This window comes from Gracilinanus agilis, chromosome 2 (assembly GCF_016433145.1).
Source record: "Gracilinanus agilis isolate LMUSP501 chromosome 2, AgileGrace, whole genome shotgun sequence".
NCBI classification, from domain to species: Eukaryota; Metazoa; Chordata; class Mammalia; order Didelphimorphia; family Didelphidae; genus Gracilinanus; species Gracilinanus agilis.
In genome coordinates this window covers 719,906,098-719,925,762 of record NC_058131.1, presented here as the reverse complement: position 1 = coordinate 719,925,762, position 19,665 = coordinate 719,906,098, and the positions used below count along the sequence as shown (strand labels likewise).

The window sequence follows — 19,665 nt, the reverse complement described above, 5'->3', positions numbered from 1 at the left end:
GAAGGGGAAAGTAAAAACATGACTTATGTAACCATGGAAAATTTTCCTAAAAATAAAAAATATAAAATAAATAAAAAAAAGATACAGAGAAGCTGACCTGGTTGTAGTGACGAATGTTCTCCATCTCACTACCCCAGTCGTAAGCTCTGAACTCATCTGATCTGAAAAGCTGAAACGGACAAGTGTTAGAGGACAATGTGGAAGAGCTCCAAAGGCAAGCACTCTGTGGAACAGAGTACCTCAGGGTGGCAACAGGATTACATTCAGAAAAACCTAGCCTTCCCATGTTTTAGGGGACTGCAGGGGGCAGACAGAGGCAGAGACACAATGCACTTATAGACACAGAGAAGGGGGAGGAAGAAAAAGAGACACATGGGAGAAAAGGAGGAGGTGAAACAGAAAGAGTAGAAGAATGAAGAGAAGGAAAAAGAGGAGGAAGAAGAGAAGAAAGAGGAGGAGGAAGAAGAGGACACAGATACATTCTCTGCCTTCAAGGAACTCATATTCAGTTGGGGGAGGCAGCATGCAAACAACTAAGTACAAACAAGATACACACAAATTAATGTCTGATCATCCAGAGAAGAAATTATCCTTAAAGTAGATCTGGAGATATTTTCTTGCAGGAGGTGGGAAGTTAGACAGAACATAAAGGAAACAAGACAAGAAATAAAGAGAAGAGAGAGCATTCCAGAACAGAGGTCAGAATCAGGAAGTCAAGAAACAGTGTGAGGAACAGCCAGAAAGCAAGTGTCAATACACTCACTATAGAGTACTTAGAGAGGAGTAAGGTGTCAGAAAACTGGAGAGGTAGGAGGAGGCCAGGTTATGAAGGGCATTTAGTGCTAAACAGAGTATTTTGTATTTGAGGCCATAGGGAGCCACTGGAGTCTATTGAGTAGAGGAGTGACATAGTCAGGTTTATAGTTTAGGAAAATCACTTTGCTGGCTGAATGGAGGATGTATTGGAGTGAGAGAGACTTGAAGCAGGCTAACTCAGGTGTGAGGTGATGAGGGCCCATCCCAGACTTTGGGCAGTATCTACAAAGCTTGGCAATGCTTTGGAAAGGGGGTGAGGGGAGGAGGTTGGTGAGAGAAAGGAAGAGTCCAGGATGAGCTTGAGAAAGTAGCTACAAGGTCTTTTAAAGACCTAGTTGGGGCTGAGCACATTGACAGTCAGATAATCCAAAGTAGCTAGCAGAGGGAGAAAGGAGTTGGGGAAGCGAGAGAGGGAGAGTAGAACTTCAGTGAGCAGTCACTCTTACTTGTTTGAAATGGAGAATGTTCTGTGTGGATGTCCCAGTGGGAGAACGTGAAAGGTAGATGGAAGTTCGACTCTGAAAGAAAAATCTTACTCAGCAAAGAGCACCCCAAAAGATAGAGATCTCTAGTTCTCAATTATTATTCAGCAGAGAACAATTATCTCAAGACCAAGAGCTGAGACAGTGAACAGAGAACTACCTTTGAGTACTTCATCATTTGGCAGAGAAAGAAGCTGCAAGTCAGAAGGGGATGTGAGAGAGAGCTAAAGCCAAGGAGAATTAGAGCGATGAGGCTTTTCCTGGTTGGCCTCAGAGACATAACCAGTTCTGGATCTGTCTATCTTGGCTACAATGTCATCAGGAAAATTTGCCTAAGAATGAGAACTTTTAGGTTCCTAGATTAAGAGTTGAAACTTCAACTCCTTCATTTTATAGAAAAGGACACTGAAGTCCAAAGGGGCTCAGTGATTCTAAGGTCCCTCTATTTGTAGGTGATGGAGGCAATCTATTTCCTCTGCTTGCCAGGTGCCACAAACTGGAGCATCAGAGGTGGAAGCACTGAATAATGTGAGGTCATCATCAGTGCCTGACTTTGGGCTATACCAGGCTTACAAAGTTCTAAAAACATGGAAGGAGCAGAGATGGAAGCAGGAAAATCAAAGAAATGCCACATTACATACCACATTCAGATTTTTGCTGTCCTGTCCAGCCCACAAGGAGAGAAAGTCAGTACATATCCAGGAGGAGATTTTCCCATTGCACAATTTAGAAGTAGTCATTTTCTGTTTCATATCTTCTAAAAAGAAGCCTTTTTTCCCCAGTAGAGCCTGTGAACATGACAGTTTATTTTGACAGAGCAGGCAAGGTTCCCACCTTGGTGTGTCATTTTTATCATTGGACACTTATAACCTTCAGGATCACATTCATTTGTAACAGATCAAATTTTATCCAAGACAAGCCAGAACAATGAGAGATCTGTTGGCACAGCCCTGGCCACACAAAAACTGGCATCCCACCCAACAACCCTGTGAAGGAGGCAAGTAACACAGGGACTATCACCCCTGTTTTATAGATAAATAAACAGAAGCTGAGAGAGAGGAGAGAAGGAATATAGATTTAGGGTTGCAACAGTCCATTGAAGTCAGGTAGTTGACTCCTTTCATTTTACAGATTTCAGAGGAAATACTTCCAAAGGGGTGATTGTATGATATATTATATCTTAGTGTGGATTTAATAGGATTGGAAACAGAATTTGGTTAATAACTACTTAGCTTTCCTACCAATTTATAGTTGTAATGCTTGAACCATCAAACTATCCATAAGCTATTTTACATGCCTTGCTAAAACAAATTCAGTTGGAGAAAAAAGTTCTAAAGTATCAAGAGAATAATAACAACAATAACACTTACGTAGCACTTAGTACATGCCAGACACTGTAGTGAGCGCTTTCTAATTATTTTCTCAAGTCATCCTCACAACAACCCTGGGAAGGAGGTGCTATTATTATACCCATTTTATAGTTGAGGAAACTAAGACAGACATAGGCTAACTATCTTGCCCAAGATCATACAGCTAGTAAATATCTGAGACTAATTTTGAATTCATCTTCCTGACCTAGGTACTCTATCCACTGTAGGGATGAAGGGGGTAAAAAAGGGGATGAAAGCACTTCCAAACCTTAAACTATATTCTAAAACATCAGTCATCAAAAATGGCTGCCATTGATTAAAAATAGAGGAGATCAATGGCACAGACTAGATAATGGAAAATCAGAAACAATGAAACTTAATCGCCCAGTATTCGATAAAGAGGAAAACGTAAATTGCTTAAGAAAGAACTCTCTGTTTGATAGAAACCACTGGAAGAACTAGAAAGAAGCCTGACAGAGATTAGGCTTGGAGCAACATTTTATACCATATTCTACAAAAAGATGAAAATGAATATGTGGCCTTCATAGTAAATATCATGCTGTAAAAAACTGGAAAAGAAGCAGTTCATTTCCCTCTCATGGCTCTTGGTAAGAGATGGCTTCTTAACCAAATATATGATAGAAACAATTATAAAAGATAAAATAGATAACTGATTACAAGAAAATGAAAAGCTTTTGCAAAAAAAGATTCTATTGATCTAGAATAAGAAGGAAGGAGCTGAATGGGAAACAATCTTTGTACAACATTTCTCTATTAAGAGCATACAAGATATATAGACAATAGACTCATACACATACATACATATATAAAAACAAGATTCATTCCCCAATAGATAAATGGTCAAAGGATGTGAACATGCAATTCTCAAAAGAATAATTGCAAACTATTAACAAGCACATGAAGAAATGCTTAAAATCAATAATAAGAAAAATGCAAATCAAAAAACAGATATTTCTCCTCACACGTAGAAATTGACAAAGATGTCAAAAGATGAGAATTGTTATTGTTGGAGGGGTTATGGGGAGATAGGGACACATTACTGGTGGAACTGTGAAATGGTACAACCATTTGGAAAGCAATATAGAATAATGCAAATAGGATGACTAAACTGTCATCCTCATTAACACAGATAATATCTTTCTGGAATTAAACCCCAAAGAAGCCATCTATAAGAAGAAAGTCTCCATATGCACTAAAACATTTATAGCAGAATTTTTTGTGATAGCAACAAACTGGAAACAAAGTAAATCCTGCTGACTGGTAAATGGTTATATGCATTATTTAGCGATTGTCTTACAAAACAGAGAGCTGTTTATAGGATCCTAGATTTGGAATGGAAATTAACCTTAGCTGTCCAGAAACTGAGCTCTATGTCAAGTGCCTTAATCCAAGTCACACTGAAATGAAGATGTCAGTCAAGATTCTCACCTAGTCCTCTGACTCCAGCGGCTGAATTCTTTTTGCTATACTATTTCTTGCCTATAGGGTAAGGAATCAATCAACAAGGCATTTAACCTCAATGAGTCAGCTAGGATGAATGGGAGATGCTGCCTATAGGAGTGGCTGGGTTGAACCCTGCAGTGGGTGGGTTCTGGCAATCAAGGCCCCTGACACCCTTATTAAGAGGAAGGACCTAAAGGAGAATGTTTGAAAAGGGTACTGAGGAGGAAATTGGAGGAGTTAGCCACATTCTTTGCATTCTGCCTCACCTAACTATATGCCAAAATCTCGATGGGAAAACTGGTTCATTTCCAGAAGGACATGTTAAAGCATTAGTACTCATGTTGATCTCCAATCTTGAGCTGGAAGAATGAGGCAGTGGAACTATCTCATCTCGTCTCACTCCCTGGGGGATGACTTGCCTGTGATACTGGAATTTCTTTCTACTATTGATGCCTACCCTGTTTCAAGGTCTTCAAGTGGCATCCTGGGATTATTGCAATAGACTGAATGTTCTTTATCTATAGTGATCACGGCATTGTTTTCAGACTTAGGAGATCTGGATGCTTGAAGATCCTATCTCTGATATTGGCTATAAGGTCATGGGAAAGTCAGCCTCCCTTGGCATCAGTTTCCTCATTTATAAAAGGATCATAGAACTTAGAGATGGAAGGGAACTCAAGAGATCATCTAGGTCATGAGTTGGAAGGTCCCTCAGAAGAGCTTTTATGAAACACCTACTGTGTCCCAGAAACTGAGCTAAGTTGTGAGGACACAAAGAGAGGCAGAAGACAGTCCCTGACCTCAGGGATATCATGATCTAATTGGAGAGACAATATTAAAATGAGATATCAACAGGATAAAAGCTGGAAATATATCCAAGAGAAGGCACTTCTTGTAGAAGGTAAGATTTTAATTGAGACTTCAAGGATGCCAGAGAAACCAAGAGGAGGAAACGAGAAAGAAGAGAATTCAGGCATATAAGATACTCAATAAAAATACCCAGAATCAAATAATGGAGTGTTTTCTTGGAGCAATGGCAAGGACATTAGGAGAAATGGTATGTAGAGTACTTGGAGGAGAATAAAGTGTAAGAAGCCTGGAGAGTGGGAGGGGACCAAGTTATGAAGGTATTTGGGAGCTAAATAGAGATTTTATTTTCAGCCACTGAAATTTATTTTTAATTTTTTAAAACCTTACCTTCTGTCTTAGAATCAGAACTGTGTATTGGTTCAAAGGCTTCTGCCTTGGAACATTAAGGGCTGGGCAATGGTGATTAAGTGACCTGACCTTGGTCACACAGTTAGGAAGTGTCTGAGGCCAGGTTTGAATCCAGGACCTCCCATCTATGGGTCTAGCTTTTAATCCACTGAGCCACCTTGCTGCCCCACTCCTTTGAAGTTTATTGAGGAGCTTAGTGACTTGGTTCGACCTGGGCTTTGGAAAAATCATTTTGCAGCTAACTGGAGGCTGGATTGGAGTAAGGAGAGACTTGAGGGAGGCAGACCCCCAGGAACTATTGCAATAGTACAGGTCTGAGGTGATGAGAGTCTGCATCAGTTTTGGGTTAGTGTCAGAGGAGAGAAAGAGAGCTTATTTGAGAGATTTTGCAGAGGTGAAATCAATAGGCCTTGGTACCATATTGGATAGGAACAGTGAGAGTTGGGGAGAAATCCCAGATGACTTTTGGGTTGTGAGCCTGAAGGACTGTGGGGTTGATGGTGCCTTCTAAAGTAATTGGAAAGGTAATAAGAGGAGAGGATTTGGGGGTTTCCACACAGGTAATACTTAAAAGAGTTAGGGGTGATCTAGTCTAATTCCTTCATTGTACATATTGGAAAACAAGTCTAGAGCAGGATGTGACTTCCTTAGGGTCACATTGATAGTTTATGAGAGCCACAATTCAAACCCATCTCCCCTGATTCCAAATATGGTTCACACATACTTCTTTTTACTCAATGCCATGGTGATGCTACAAGACAAATACCTAAGATACCTGGGCTGATTATTTTCATTTTGGCTTCAGTCATCTATTCTGTTTGTGTAAGAAAGTGAAAAAGATATTCCATTTAAAATAACTCTAGACAATATAAAATACCTGGGAATCTATTTGCCAAGACAAACCCAGGAATTCTATTAACACAATTAGAAAACACTTTTCACACAAATAAAGTCAGATCTAAACAATTGGAAATATATTAATTGCTCATGGGTAGATGGAGCTAATATGATGAAAATAACAATTCTACCTAAATTAATTTATTTATTCAGTGCCACACCAACGAAACAACCAAATATTTATTTTATAGAACTAGAAAAATAATAAAAAAAATTTATATAGAAGAGGGGTTAGCAACCTTTTTGGCCACGAGAGCCATAAGCGCCACATTTTTAAAAACATAATTTTGTGAGAGCCATACAGTGCTCACAGTGCGAGCTCCTATAACAGCGCTTGAAAAAAAAATGACTTTATGGCTCCTGCAGAAAGAACCTAATTGGCTCGAGAGCCATACGTTGCTGACCCCTGATATAGAAGAACAAAAGGTTAAGACTATAAAGGGAACTATGGAAAAAAAGTGAAGGATGGTGGCCAGTACCAGATTTCACATTGTACTATAAAGCAGTAATCATGAAAACAATCTGGTGCTGGCTAAGAAATAGAATGGTAGATCAATGGACTAGAGTAGATACACAATATACAAGAGTAAATGACCTTAGCAACCTAGTGTTTGATAAAGTCAAAGACCCCCAGCTTTTTGAATAAGAACTCACTGTTTAACCAAAGAAGTTCCTGAGAACTCCATTTTAGGGATTCTAAACTGGACAAATTAATTTTAAAAACTTAATTGCCCATTGACTCTGTTTCTGACTTTCTGGTCTTTGCTAAGGTGTCCAGTCAAGGATGCCCCCCCTTTCAGCTTCCTTTTGTTGGTTGTCTTCCCCATTAGAATGTGAGCTCCTTGAGGACAGGTTCTATCTTTCTTTTTGCTTATATTTGTATCCCAAGCTTTTAGCACAGTGCCTGGCATCCAAAAAGTGCTTAATAAATGCTTGCAGCCTTCCCTTATAAAAGGAGTTTTGGGCCAGATGTTGCCCAAAGTCTCTTCCCATTCTAAATTTATGAATCCTAAACTTCATAAATGTTAGCTGGCAGAATAGAGTAAGTGCTTGCTTTGAAGGTCTGGGTCATGGGTCTAGAGAGAGAAACCTTGCAGTATCTCTGGTCCAAGCCCTTCATTTTTACAGGTAAGGAAAGCCAAGTCCAAGGAAAAGAAGTAAATTATGAGTGTCACCCTCCTAAGTTACATTAATTTACACATACATATTATGTTTCCCAGGAAAAGGGAAAACTTCTTCAAGACAGGGACTGTTATTTTTATCTTTGCATCTCCAAGAGATCATTCATAAATGCTTGTTGACTGACTGACCATTAGTTACATAGATACCAATCCCTATAGGTAGGTTGAACCCAGATCATTTAACTTCAGAGACTTTGCTCTGTCCATGGTACTTCAGCAACCTCAAGAAAAACCCATTTCTCCATTCTGCTATCAATATTTATTGACTTTGTGGCCTCAGAGAAATCATTCAACCTCTAAGAGACTCAGTTTCCCCCACTGTAAAATTAAGACATTGATCCTGCTTAACATGGTTTTCAAGGTTGGTGATAGGGGCCAATAATATAAATAAAAGATTTCAAAAACCTTAGTGTACTATGAAATGTTCCTTTTAGGAATGAATGGTGGTAGATACTTCTATTCTATTCTACCATCAGCATTGAAAATCACACATGTACATATGCATAGATATGCATGTGCACACACACATGTAATCTCCACACACCCACAATACACACTGGTGTGTCCACACACATTCATGCACAACAATACACATGTGTGTACACATACACTAAATATGTGTACACATGTGCATGTATACACAGAAATACACCAAGACATATAAGCACACATGCAATGCAACACAACACACTGTGCCTATTATGCATCACATAAACACACAAGTGCATATATACACACAAGTCAACATTAAAGAGGATACACATGTAGACATGTGTTATACACAATGCAATGTGCACATGTATATATACACAGTACACAATTCTAAATGTCCACATGCATGCACACACAACTAAATATAGCATATTCTATAGACCATGCGATATTACATATCACATGCATACGGCAATACATGTACACATGCATGCAAAATATATACACATTCATATCTATTTACATATTCTCCAACACATGCATGCACACCCAATACATACCAGTATCCATGCAAGAGATTTGTTACCTTACTTTCATTTTCTTCTTATTGCTCTTAACAGAATTTAAACTCTCCGAGACTTGGGATCCTCAATGGAATTTCAAGCTATATGATGGGTGTTGGGGGATGGCACCTACCTTGATGACTGACTGTGGAAGGAGAAAAAAATTGGAAAAAACGCTCTTGGGGTATTTAAATGTAGCCACCGGTCCCAGAAAAAAGTTCATTTTGATTCTTCGGGCCACTTCTGGAAAAGTGGAGAAAGCAACAAATCCTGAAAGAACAGAGGACAAGACAGCCTGATGAAAGGAGAAGCATCCACCTCATCTACAGGCAGATGACCTAGTTTCCAGGTTATCAGGTGGGGCTCCACGTTGAGGACCGTGCTGATGGGGTTGTAATCCAGAGAGCACAGAGCTGAATGGGGCCATAATCATCTGGCCCAACCCCTTCATTTTTATAGAGGCTGTTCTCCTGTGGGTCTTTTAGAAGATCAAAGTCCTTCTCCATATTTGAGATGTATTTTGATTCTCTCTTCCTTAGGGAAGTCTTCCTTAGTGATCTCTTCCACCCCCTCATCTTTCCTGAGACCAAGTACTCCAATCTCCTTATTTCATAGAAGAGGAAAATGATATTTTGACAGGGGAGTCCATTCCCTCAAGGTTCCATAGTCAGTTTGTGGGAGAGCCTTCCTAAACATAGGACCATGGACAAATTTACCTGTTTCCTTTTCATTTCTTGTGCTTTTCCCCTATGAAGTTATTTTACATTCATATTTGATGAGCACATATTTAATATTTTTATTGATATTTGATAAGCACACATTCACATAAGGCCAACAGATGAATGAAAAATAATCCCATATACAACCCAAAGTTTGGAATAGGTGTTTTGGAGATTTCTTCTATGCCCTGTCCCTTCTCTCCTTCCTCATCCCTGCCTCCTAACTTCCCAGGTCTCCTTTATGTACCCAATTAAAATTTCATCATCATCTCCAGGAAGCCTTTTCCAACCCCTCACAATTCCGCTATCTTCTCTCTCTTTATGTATTTTTAATTTATCTCATTATACAAAAGTTTGTTTGTACAAAGTCATTTCTATATTGTTTCCCCCATTAAACTGTAAGCTTCTTGAGGTCAAGGGCATTGGCCTTTCTTTTTGTGTTCTAGTGCTTGGGGCCTGACACATAATAGGCACTCAATAAATGCTTCTTGACTGACTGTCTGAACTCTGTGAGGGCCCAGTTGAAAGAGTCTAATTCTTGAGAATTAGAAGACCTTGGTTTGCATACCAGCTCTACCATTTAATTACTATGTGACCTTGGGCAATGTACTCCCCTCTGTATTCAGTTTCCCCATTTAGAAATCAAGGGGGTTGGACTAGGTAACCTTTTTGGTTGCCTGTATTTTATATTTATAATCCCAAATCATCCCGTTCTGTGGTTCACACCCCACCACCCATTACATCCCAATCTGTGGTAACAATGTACCAGTGCCATGGTGCCTGTCAAATATTAGCTCAGCCTCTTCTAAGCATACCTATGGTTGTGCCTAGGGAATGGCCAATAAAATACATCTTCTTCTGCCCAGTCCTTTTTACGATGAAGTTGATCACACTTGGTAGGTCATACCTGCCCATTTCATCAAAACTAGAAAAAGAAAGGTGAGAGAAGACTATTTAACTCTCGGTTGGAAACAAGTTCAGTGGCCTACTCAGGTTTCATTTAATCATTTATTCAACTAAATAGGCATAATAGAGTCACCACAGAAGGATTGTGTGGGTCTACTTTCTGGATCTAATGCCAGGTAAATCAGGAAAGGCTCATTACCTGAAGGCAGTTCATATAGGATAAATTGTTTTGGCCAAAACAATTCATAAGGATCAGTCACGAGGAAGGCAAAACTGCCAGTCTGGGAATCAATGCTCCCAACTCCCAATACCACCATGAAATGAATGAATGAATGAATGAATGAATAGAAAAACAAGCAAAAATAAATGACTTAATGAATAAGTAAAAGAATGAAAGCAAAAATGAAAAAATAAGTACATTCTGACTCCAGGATGTTGGATGATGGAAGTCAGAAGATTAAATTCAAGTCTTTCCTTAGTCACTTACTAGCTAGCTATGTGATTATGGATTTATCAGTAAACTTTTCCAGGCCTTCCAGATAAGCTTTCATCTTCTCTCAAATGAGGAGAGGATGATTTGAACATCCATATGTACTTAAAAGGCTTTGTGGTACAATGGAAAAAAAAAACCCTTCATTTGGAGTCATAAGGTCTGGATTCAAATTCTTTATCTACTCCCCATTACTTGTATGATCTTGGCCAAATCCCCTTAATGATCTGGGCTTCAGTTTCCTTCTCAATAAGAAGAGAGACTTGGACAAGCTGGCCTCCTGAGGTCCCTTCCAGCTCTAAATCAATGATTCCATGAATAATTTCCAAGATGACTCAGTGATTAACATGTAGAAGTCCTAATCAAATTCATTTAGAAGAGTGAAGAATGTGCATATTCCCAAACAAAATCACAGGAGCAGAGAATTTCAAAGTGAGAAAGGACCTTAAGGGGTATGTCATCTAGATACCTCATTCTACATGAGAGAAAACCAAGGCCAAGCGTGAGGAAGTGGCTTGCCCAAGGTGATACGAGGAAAGGATTCCAGGATTGGAACCCAGGCCCTCTTTTGAGAGAGTAAAAAATCTTTCCAGTAGATCATATTATTTTTGCAGGCATTAGCTTATGGCATCGGAAGAGCAATAGCTTGGCTGTAGACCAAGAGACTGAGTAACCATGAGTTAGGAATTTCCTGGGGAATATAGATACTCTCTAAGATTTATTGTTATTGTTGTTGTTTAGTTGAACTTGTAATCAGATCAACAGAATGCCCTGTGTGAGAAGGTTATAACTTCAATGAATGGTCAAATGAATGAATGAAGGAAGAAACATTTCCTAACAATTTACAGTGTCCCAGGCATTACTGTAACAAAACTCTAATAGTTGACATTTCTATAGTGCATTGAGATTTGTAAAGGACTTTACATAATTTTTCCCTTTGTCAGAAGAGTTCTATGAGATAGGTACACTAAGTATCATTATTATTCCCATTTTATTGGTGAGGAAACTGAGGATCAGCAACATTAAGTGTCTTGCCCAGGATCACACAGCTGGTAAATATCCATGGCAAATATTTTCTAACTCTAAGGATCATAATTTAGAAGGGAAAAGGAAATTAGAGGCCATCTAGGATCTATTTTACAGATAAGGTAATTGAGGCACAGAAAAGTAAGGGGGACTTGGGTTCCTAATATTAAGAACTAAAAGGGACTTTCAAGAGCCATGGGAGGGCATCTAGGTGGCTCGGTGGATAGAGAGTCAGGCTTGGAGTTGGGAAGTCTTGGTTCAAATACATCCTCAGACTCTTCCTAGCTATGTGAGCCATAACAAGTTACTTAAACCCAATTGTCTAAACCTTACTGTTCTTCTGTCTTGGAACAAATATTTATTATCAATTCAAGGACATGATGCAAGAGTTAAAAAAAGAGGCAAACAGTCCGTTAGAAGTCCTGGCTTCAAATTCCAATGATAACCACTTATGTGAACTTGGGTAAGTCTGTTAAGCTTTGTACTTTAATTTCTTCATCTGTAAAATATTGAGGTTGGATTGGAAGGCCTCTGAGATCCCTTCCAGGTGTAGAGCTGTGACTCTAAGATGGGGGAGTCTTCATTTCATAGATGGGAAAACTGAGTCCCAAAGAGGACAGTCACTTCCCTGGCATTAGAGTAAATAAGCAATGACCTGAGGTTTGAATCCATTTTTGTTCAATTGGTTTTTGCTCAGGTTTAACTCTGCATGAGCCCATTTGGAGTTTTCTTGACAAAGATACTGGAGTGGTTTGCCATTTCCTTCTCCAGCTCATTTTACAAGTGTGGAAACTGAGGCAAACAGGGTGAAGTGACTTGCCCAGGTAGTAAGGGTCTGGATTTGAACTCACGAAGATTAGTATTCTTGATTCCAGGCACAGCATTCTATCCACCGTGCCACTTAGCTGTCTTTGAAACCATGTAATCTGCTTTCCAACCCTCTTTCCCTTTCTTCCCTTCCCTTCTCACACCCTCTATTCACTTGAGATTTCTTGAAGCTCAGTTTACCTGAAGGCCCAGTATTCCTCTTGCTCTGCTGAAAGGGTCTTATGTCTTCTTGACCAAGTGTTGCCGCGACTGTTGCCCATCCACACATCATACCCAGCATCTGCTAGAAGAAAACCCAAACTCTTGTTGGGCTGGTTCAGGAGCCAGGAGGCATTGTCTGTAAACATGGCATGCTGCAAATATACCACTGGCCTTGGACCTGAAATATTTTAAAAAAGAGAAACAGAGAGAGAGACTGAGAAAGGGAGACACAAAGCAAGAGGGAGACAAAGAAAGAATTATCACAGTTGACAAAGGAAGGCAAATGGTAGTTTGGAGGAACAAAGTATAAAGGGCTGGAAGGCACTTTGCAGCTCATCTAATCTGATTATACTTTTATTCATAGGAAGAAATTGAGGCCTAGAGTGAGAAGTGAGTTGTTCAAGGTCACATAGGTGGTAAGTGGGGTTTGAACTCTTACCTGCTGAATCTATTGTACCAGAAAATTTGACAAAATTTATTTTAAGCCACAAAGACGAATGAAGTTTTAAAAAACACTTATGAAGGATTCATCAAGTCAGTCCCTTATATACCTTCCCTGGAACAGAATGAAATCATGCGCTAAGAGAACAAGACTTTGGCACTATTAATCATGTGGGAAGTGTCCTGATTCTTCCTCAGGTTTTGAGCCCCATGCTCCATTCCTTACAGGTAAATTATAGTAACTACCCACATTCCCATGGCATGATAGGCTTGGCAAAGTCCTTTTCCTGTGAGGTGTGGAGTTCAAAGAATATTATCACCACTTTACAGACTAGAAAATTAAGACCTGTAGAGAAGTTACTTGCTCAAGGTCAGACACCCTAGTTTACATCTGAGGTGGGATCCAAAGCCAGATCTCTCAATCCCAAGTCAGCATTCCAGTCAGGATAGAAGACATAATCTCTTAAACAATGGATGAATGCATAAAAATAATTCTGAAGTACTACTTTTGTGTCAGCCATTTTGCTAAGCACTAGGGATTCAAATACAAAAAACAGAAGACAGTGCCTGCCCTCAAGAAGCTGATATTCTAATGATGAGAGATGGTTGGAGGCAGAGGGTACAAATTCAAGGCCAGGAAGTAAGGCAGTGACCCTACATCGTTTTCTGATGATATGGATTTTGGCAAAGGAGATGGACCAGGACATTCTCTTATTTCAGAAGAAAGGAGTATTAGAGAGATATATAGCTTATGGTCTGCTCTGGCACTGAGAAGTTCTTAGCAGGAAGGCCTCTAGCATATAGAATGGTCCTTTACTTTGGATTTATGGCAAGATATGCACAAAGATTACATGGAATGACAGTTTGGTCAGGTTGCAATCTGTAGTAGTGGAGGGGGTGGCCACATGAAGGAGATGACATGTTTGAGGAAGTGTTGATGTTTGGATCCTGGGTGAGATCTGGGGCACTGGCTTAGGAGTTGGAGGACCTGGGTTATCATCTATCTATCTATCTATCTATCTATCTATCTATCTATCTATCTATCTATCTATCTATCTATCTATCTGTTTATTTATTCATTCATTCATTCATTTATTTAGTCATTCATTCATTCATTTATTTTTAAATAAACTCTTACTTTCAGTCTTGGAGTCAATACTGTGTATTGGCTCCAAGGCAGAAGAGTGGTCAGGGCTAGGCAATGGGGGTTAAGTGACTTGCCCAGGGTCACACAGCTAGGAAGTGTCTGAGGCCAGATTTGAACTTGGACCTCCCATATCTAGGCCTGGATCTCAATCCACTGAGCTACCCAGCTGCTCCCTTGATTGTCATTTATTAACTTTATGACCTTGACAAGTCTCCTCACTTCTTTGGGGCTCAGTGAAATGAGGGGGTTGAATTTCTGAGTCCCTTTCTAGCTCTAGATATATAAGCCTAAGATTTCAGGAGGTGAGGACATATTGCTCATCATGGAACCACCTTCCTCTGTTGCAGTCCTCCAATGCAAATAGTCTCTGTGCCCCATCCCTGAAGAACAGTGAGATGGATCAATGAAAGCCTGAAATTCTTAGATGTCTTGGCCTTGGGTAGAAACCACTCAAGGTCCTAGTGCTGACAGAGCTCCAGATGGCCTGGTTTCTTTTTAAGCACTATTTCTTTTAAATCCTTTCAGTTTAATCCAATCTAAGCCAATTCATTTCAATTCATTCTCATTCAAGACAATCTGATTCAACAAGCATTGATTATGCTCCAGCACTAGACATTAAGGAAACAAAGAGAAAAATGAAGCTAGTGCTTTTTCTCAAGAACTTACATTCTAATAGGAGAAAGAAGCAGCAAATGAATGAAAAAAAAGAAAATAATTTTGGGTTACAGGAGAAGAAGGAGAAAATTCTAATAGCCGGGGACATCAGACAAGTTCTCATAGTGGAGACAACACTTGACAGAGTTGGGGTTTCCAAAAGGTGGAGGTGAAGAGGTATAACATTCTGGGCATGGTGGGATAGCTTGTTCAGAGACACAGAAAGGGAGATGGGATATCATTCTGGTGGTCTGGCTGTAAAGGTTTATGATATAATAGAATCAGTCCAAGACGATAGAGTATAGGCAGCATCCCAGTAAAATTATCCAAATATTCCCCTTCAAACAAATTTAGAATAATACCTTAAATCAAGTTTTGGAATGGTAGAGCCAACAAAATATTGGAGTAAGACATTTTTTTTTTTGCAGCTTGAGACAACTCAGGAGGTTGGCAGAAGAGAACTATGAGACTAGGTGAGGGCCAGCATGGGGTGCACCACAATAGCAGCAGCACCACGGTGGGCTTTCAAGGTGGCATCAGCATCAGCAGCACCAAGAGCTCTCTGCCTGGGGCAGTATAGATGTTGGACAACTGGTTGGGAAGAGATTACAAGTTACTATTTTCTGGCATGGGGTACACCTGGTGTTGACTGGCAACTCTATTTTCCACAAGCAGTTCTGAATCTTATTTCCAGAATGGAGAGAAGCGTTTATGGTTAGTCAAAAAGGACCAGAGGCCCTGGTCATAGTTCCAGGGCCAAGAGGAGCACTAGCACTTGTAAGTGTAGGGGAACAACGTTCTTTCTAAGGTAAAGCCCAGAGAACAGACCAGGAGAGCAGTGACCACACCTCGTAGTGGATTATAACACCTTGGAGACATTTAAAATTTACAAACCTCCAGAACAAGCTCTAAAAATAGCACAAAAAACCCCTGAAGCTTGAGACAATGCACCTCCACTCCACAAGCAGAGCACTTTAATATAAAGTTCAATCAGTCAAGAAATAGGCTGGAAAATGAGTAAATAACAAAAATGAAATGGAAAACAACCATCTGATCTCAAGGAAGATCAAGATATAAACTTAGAAGAAGAAATCAATGGCAAAGCAGTCCAGTGGTAAAAGAGGAACAAAAATTCACTGAAGAGAGGAACAGAAAAAGCAGAATAGGCCAAAATAGAAAAGGAGATGCAAAAATTCTCCAAAAAAAAAAGAACTTAAAAAAAAGCAGAATTGGCTAAATGGAAAAAGAAGTACAGAAGCTGAATGAAGAAAATAATTTCTTAAAAAATCAGAATTGGGCAATAGGAAGCTAATATCTCCATAAGACACCGAGAAACAAAAGAGCAAAATCATAAGAAAAAAATAGAAAGCATGTGAAATATATCATGAAACAACTTATCTGAAAAATAGATTGAGGAGATATTACTAAAAAAATTGATCTATATGAAAGCTTAGAACAACAAAAAGGCCTGTATATCATATTTCAAGGAATTACCAATGGAACATTGACTCTATCATTTAGATGCAGAGGGGAAAATAGACAATGAAAAAATCCATTGATCATCTCCTGAAAGAGATTCTTAAATGAAAACTCTTGGGAATATTTTAGCCAAATTCCAGAACTCCTAGGTCAAGGAGAAAACACTGTGAGCAGTCAAGAGGAAATAATTCAAATATGGTGGAGCTACAGACAGGGTATCTAGGTGGCACAGTGAACAGAGTACCAGGCCTGGAGTCAGTAAGACTCATATTCCTGAGTTCAAATCTAACCTCATACACTTCTTAGCTGTGTGACCCTGGGAAATCCACTTAACCCTCAGTCTCGGTTTCTCATCTGTAAAATGAACTGGAGAAAGAGTGGCAAATCATTCCAATGTCTTTGCCAAGAAAACTGCAATGAGGTAATGAATTCTCAGATATAACTGAAAACAACTGAGCAACAATAGTAAGGATTAAACAAAATCTGCAGCATCCATATTCAAGGAGCAGTGAAGGAAAAGAAGCTAGGATTATAGCCAAGAATAACCTACCCAGAAAAACTGAATTTAATTCTTTAGGGGGAGGAAATGAATAATTAATGAAATAGAGGAATTTTAAACATTCTCGATGAAAAAAATCAGAGCCAAATAGAAAATCTAACATTCAAATACAAGACTCAAGAAACACAAACAATTAAACATGAAAGAAAAATCAGAAGGGACTCAATATGTTTAAACTATTTATAACTTTATATGGGATGATGTATTTATAACTCTTAAAAACTTTATCATTATTAGGACAGTTAGAGTTTACATAGAGAGAAGGCATGAATGTGAGCCATTTATATTGTGATGAAGTCCACAAAAATATAAATTGCTCAGATTGAGAGAAAAGAAAATAGAATACTTAAATAACCATATCTTAGAAAAATAAATTGACCAAATCATAAATGAGCATCTAAGAAAAAATCTCCAAGACCAGATGGATTCTCAGGTGATTTCTACTAAACACTGAAAGAACAATAAATTCCAATGTTATATAAAATATTTGAAAAAATAGGCAAAGGAGCCTTACCAAATACTTTTTATGAAACAAATATGCTATTGATACCTAATGAAGGAAGAGCTAAAAACAGAGAAAGAAAACAATATGCAATTTTGCCCAATGAATTTTGATAAAAAAATTTCAAATAAAACACTAGCAAGAAATTATGCCAATATATAATCTCAAAAAAATTGGAAGAGTGAGAAAGAAAGATACACTCAGAGAAGGGGAAAGAAAGAGGTTTCAAAATGGGAGGATTTTTTTCACATAGAAGTGGCATAAAAGGAAGACTTTTACATTGGAGGGGAAAAAGAGATGGAGTGTCAAGCAATATCTAAGCCTCATTCTCTTCAGAATTGATTCAAAAGGGTAAGAGTATTGATGCAATTGAAATGAAGATCAATTGGAGCACAAAGTTCCAAATACAAGTAATTTATTTGTAAGGTAATTATTGGTAATTACCAATGAAAGGGGTCTCTTGACTCTTTAGTCAGTCAAAAGACCATGTGGCAGTTTGGGAAAGTATACAAGAACAAAGAAGAGGAAGCGTAAAATAATATGTTTGGTTTCAAAGTCTTAAGTATCACAGGTGATGGAAAACAATATGATTGGATGCAAGTTGAGACAACCCCTTTTTCTATCTTGGAAAATTCGTTGGTGGTGTCTACCTTCATGGTTAGTTATTGTCACAGCAATAAGTCCAGACTTTCTTGAAGTACAGCCAGGATTGCAATAATAACAGACTTCCTGGTATCCACTTAGATCTCTCTTAAATGTATGTGGGTGGTAAGAGGTCTAGAAACAATATCTTTCTTTGAATTAAGGTGATTTATGGGACCATTTAACTCAGAGAGGAATGTTGAACTTCTGAAATCAATGCAGAGAGAAAGAAACATGGCTGAGGCAATATCACAACTTATTGGTTTTGACAAAGAATAAAATCAACTACAAAAAGGAACTAGAAACAATTGGATTTTCTTTTCTTAACATATACATACATACACACTCAGCTGAGTATAGAAATCTCTACTTCAATAAGAAAATAGGGAGGGAAAGAAATAAGAGATTGGGAGGGCATATTAAAGTAGGCAATGCTCAGAACCAAAAGAGACTTTTGAGGAGGGACAGACTAAAAAGAGAGGATAAATATAAGAAAGTGAGATGGAGGGAAATAGAGTCAGTAATCATAACTGTGAATGTGAATAGGATGTGCTCACCCATAAAATGGAAGTAGATAACAGAATGGACTATTCATTCAATAGGAATTCAATAGTATTGTTTATTAGACACACTTGAAAGAGAAGACTCTCAGAGTTAAAATAAAGTGCTGGAGCAGGATCTATTATGCTACAGCTGAAGTGAAGCTAGGGGCAGTAATCATGATTTCAGACAAAGGAAAAATAGTCCTAATTAAAAGAAATAATTAAGAAAACTACATTTTGCTAAAAGGTATCCTTGTGAATTCCCTAGATCAGTGATGGGCAAACTTTTTAAAGAGGGAGCCAAAGGAAAGGAAATGCTCATCTGTCAGTCTGTTTCTAAGGCAACTCTTTCGAAGTTTCATTGTATTGTATCCTACTCATTGTATTGGTCAGATTAGGAATAATGTCACACAGCCTGATAGAACATTTCAGGGAGCCGCATCTGGCCTGTGGGCCATAGTTTGCCCATCACTGCCCTAGATCCATTCACATCCTTAACTCAGAAAATCTCTTTCTTCCAGTACTGAGGAAATATATCTTCTAAAAAGAGAAGATTTTTTTTTCTGCAAAAAGAAAGAAGCAGTAGCTTCTCATCTCTGGAGGTGTCTGTTCCTGACACCATACCATTTCCCAACAGTTGGTGTGAGCAAACCTGCTCTTTTCTATTATAAGTGCTTTCCTGACCATTGATAGATAATGTAGAGGGAGAGAACAAACCACCCTCCCAACTCCTTAAAGACAGATTCCAGTCCTTTTTCTAGAAGCCGAGGCATCCAAGATCTAGAGTCAGAAGGTGTCTGAGTCCAATCCTCCCATTTTATAGGAAAGGAAAATGAGACACAGTTTAAAGGACTTGATCAAAGTCACCTACGTAATTGAGTGTCAATCACCCCATAGTACTAACATCTATCTTCCTCCTTGCTCTTCCTGTAAATATGACATTTTAAACTGTCCCTCAGCCCTCATCCTTTTTCTCCTTCTGAAAATGGAGGGCTGGATGTGGAATTTCCTTCCTGTGAGCATTCGTTTCCCCTTATGTTCACACACACACACATATACACACACACACACACACACACACACACACACACACACACACACACACA

General features: G+C 38.9%; 1 protein-coding gene across 1 annotated transcript in view; it reads right to left on the bottom strand.

Moving 5' to 3' along the window:
• LOC123236546 (lipase member N-like) overlaps positions 1-19,665 on the bottom strand; it is a 90,400-nt gene that overhangs the window by 4,512 nt on the left and 66,223 nt on the right. The window contains exons 3-8 of the mRNA XM_044662958.1: positions 12,573-12,771; positions 9,958-10,067; positions 8,557-8,693; positions 1,940-2,086; positions 1,263-1,334; positions 98-169 (exon numbers count right to left, since the gene is read on the bottom strand). Of these exons, the coding sequence (XP_044518893.1) occupies positions 98-169; positions 1,263-1,334; positions 1,940-2,086; positions 8,557-8,693; positions 9,958-10,067; positions 12,573-12,771 (737 nt within the window). The remainder of the gene's footprint in view (positions 1-97; positions 170-1,262; positions 1,335-1,939; positions 2,087-8,556; positions 8,694-9,957; positions 10,068-12,572; positions 12,772-19,665) is intronic.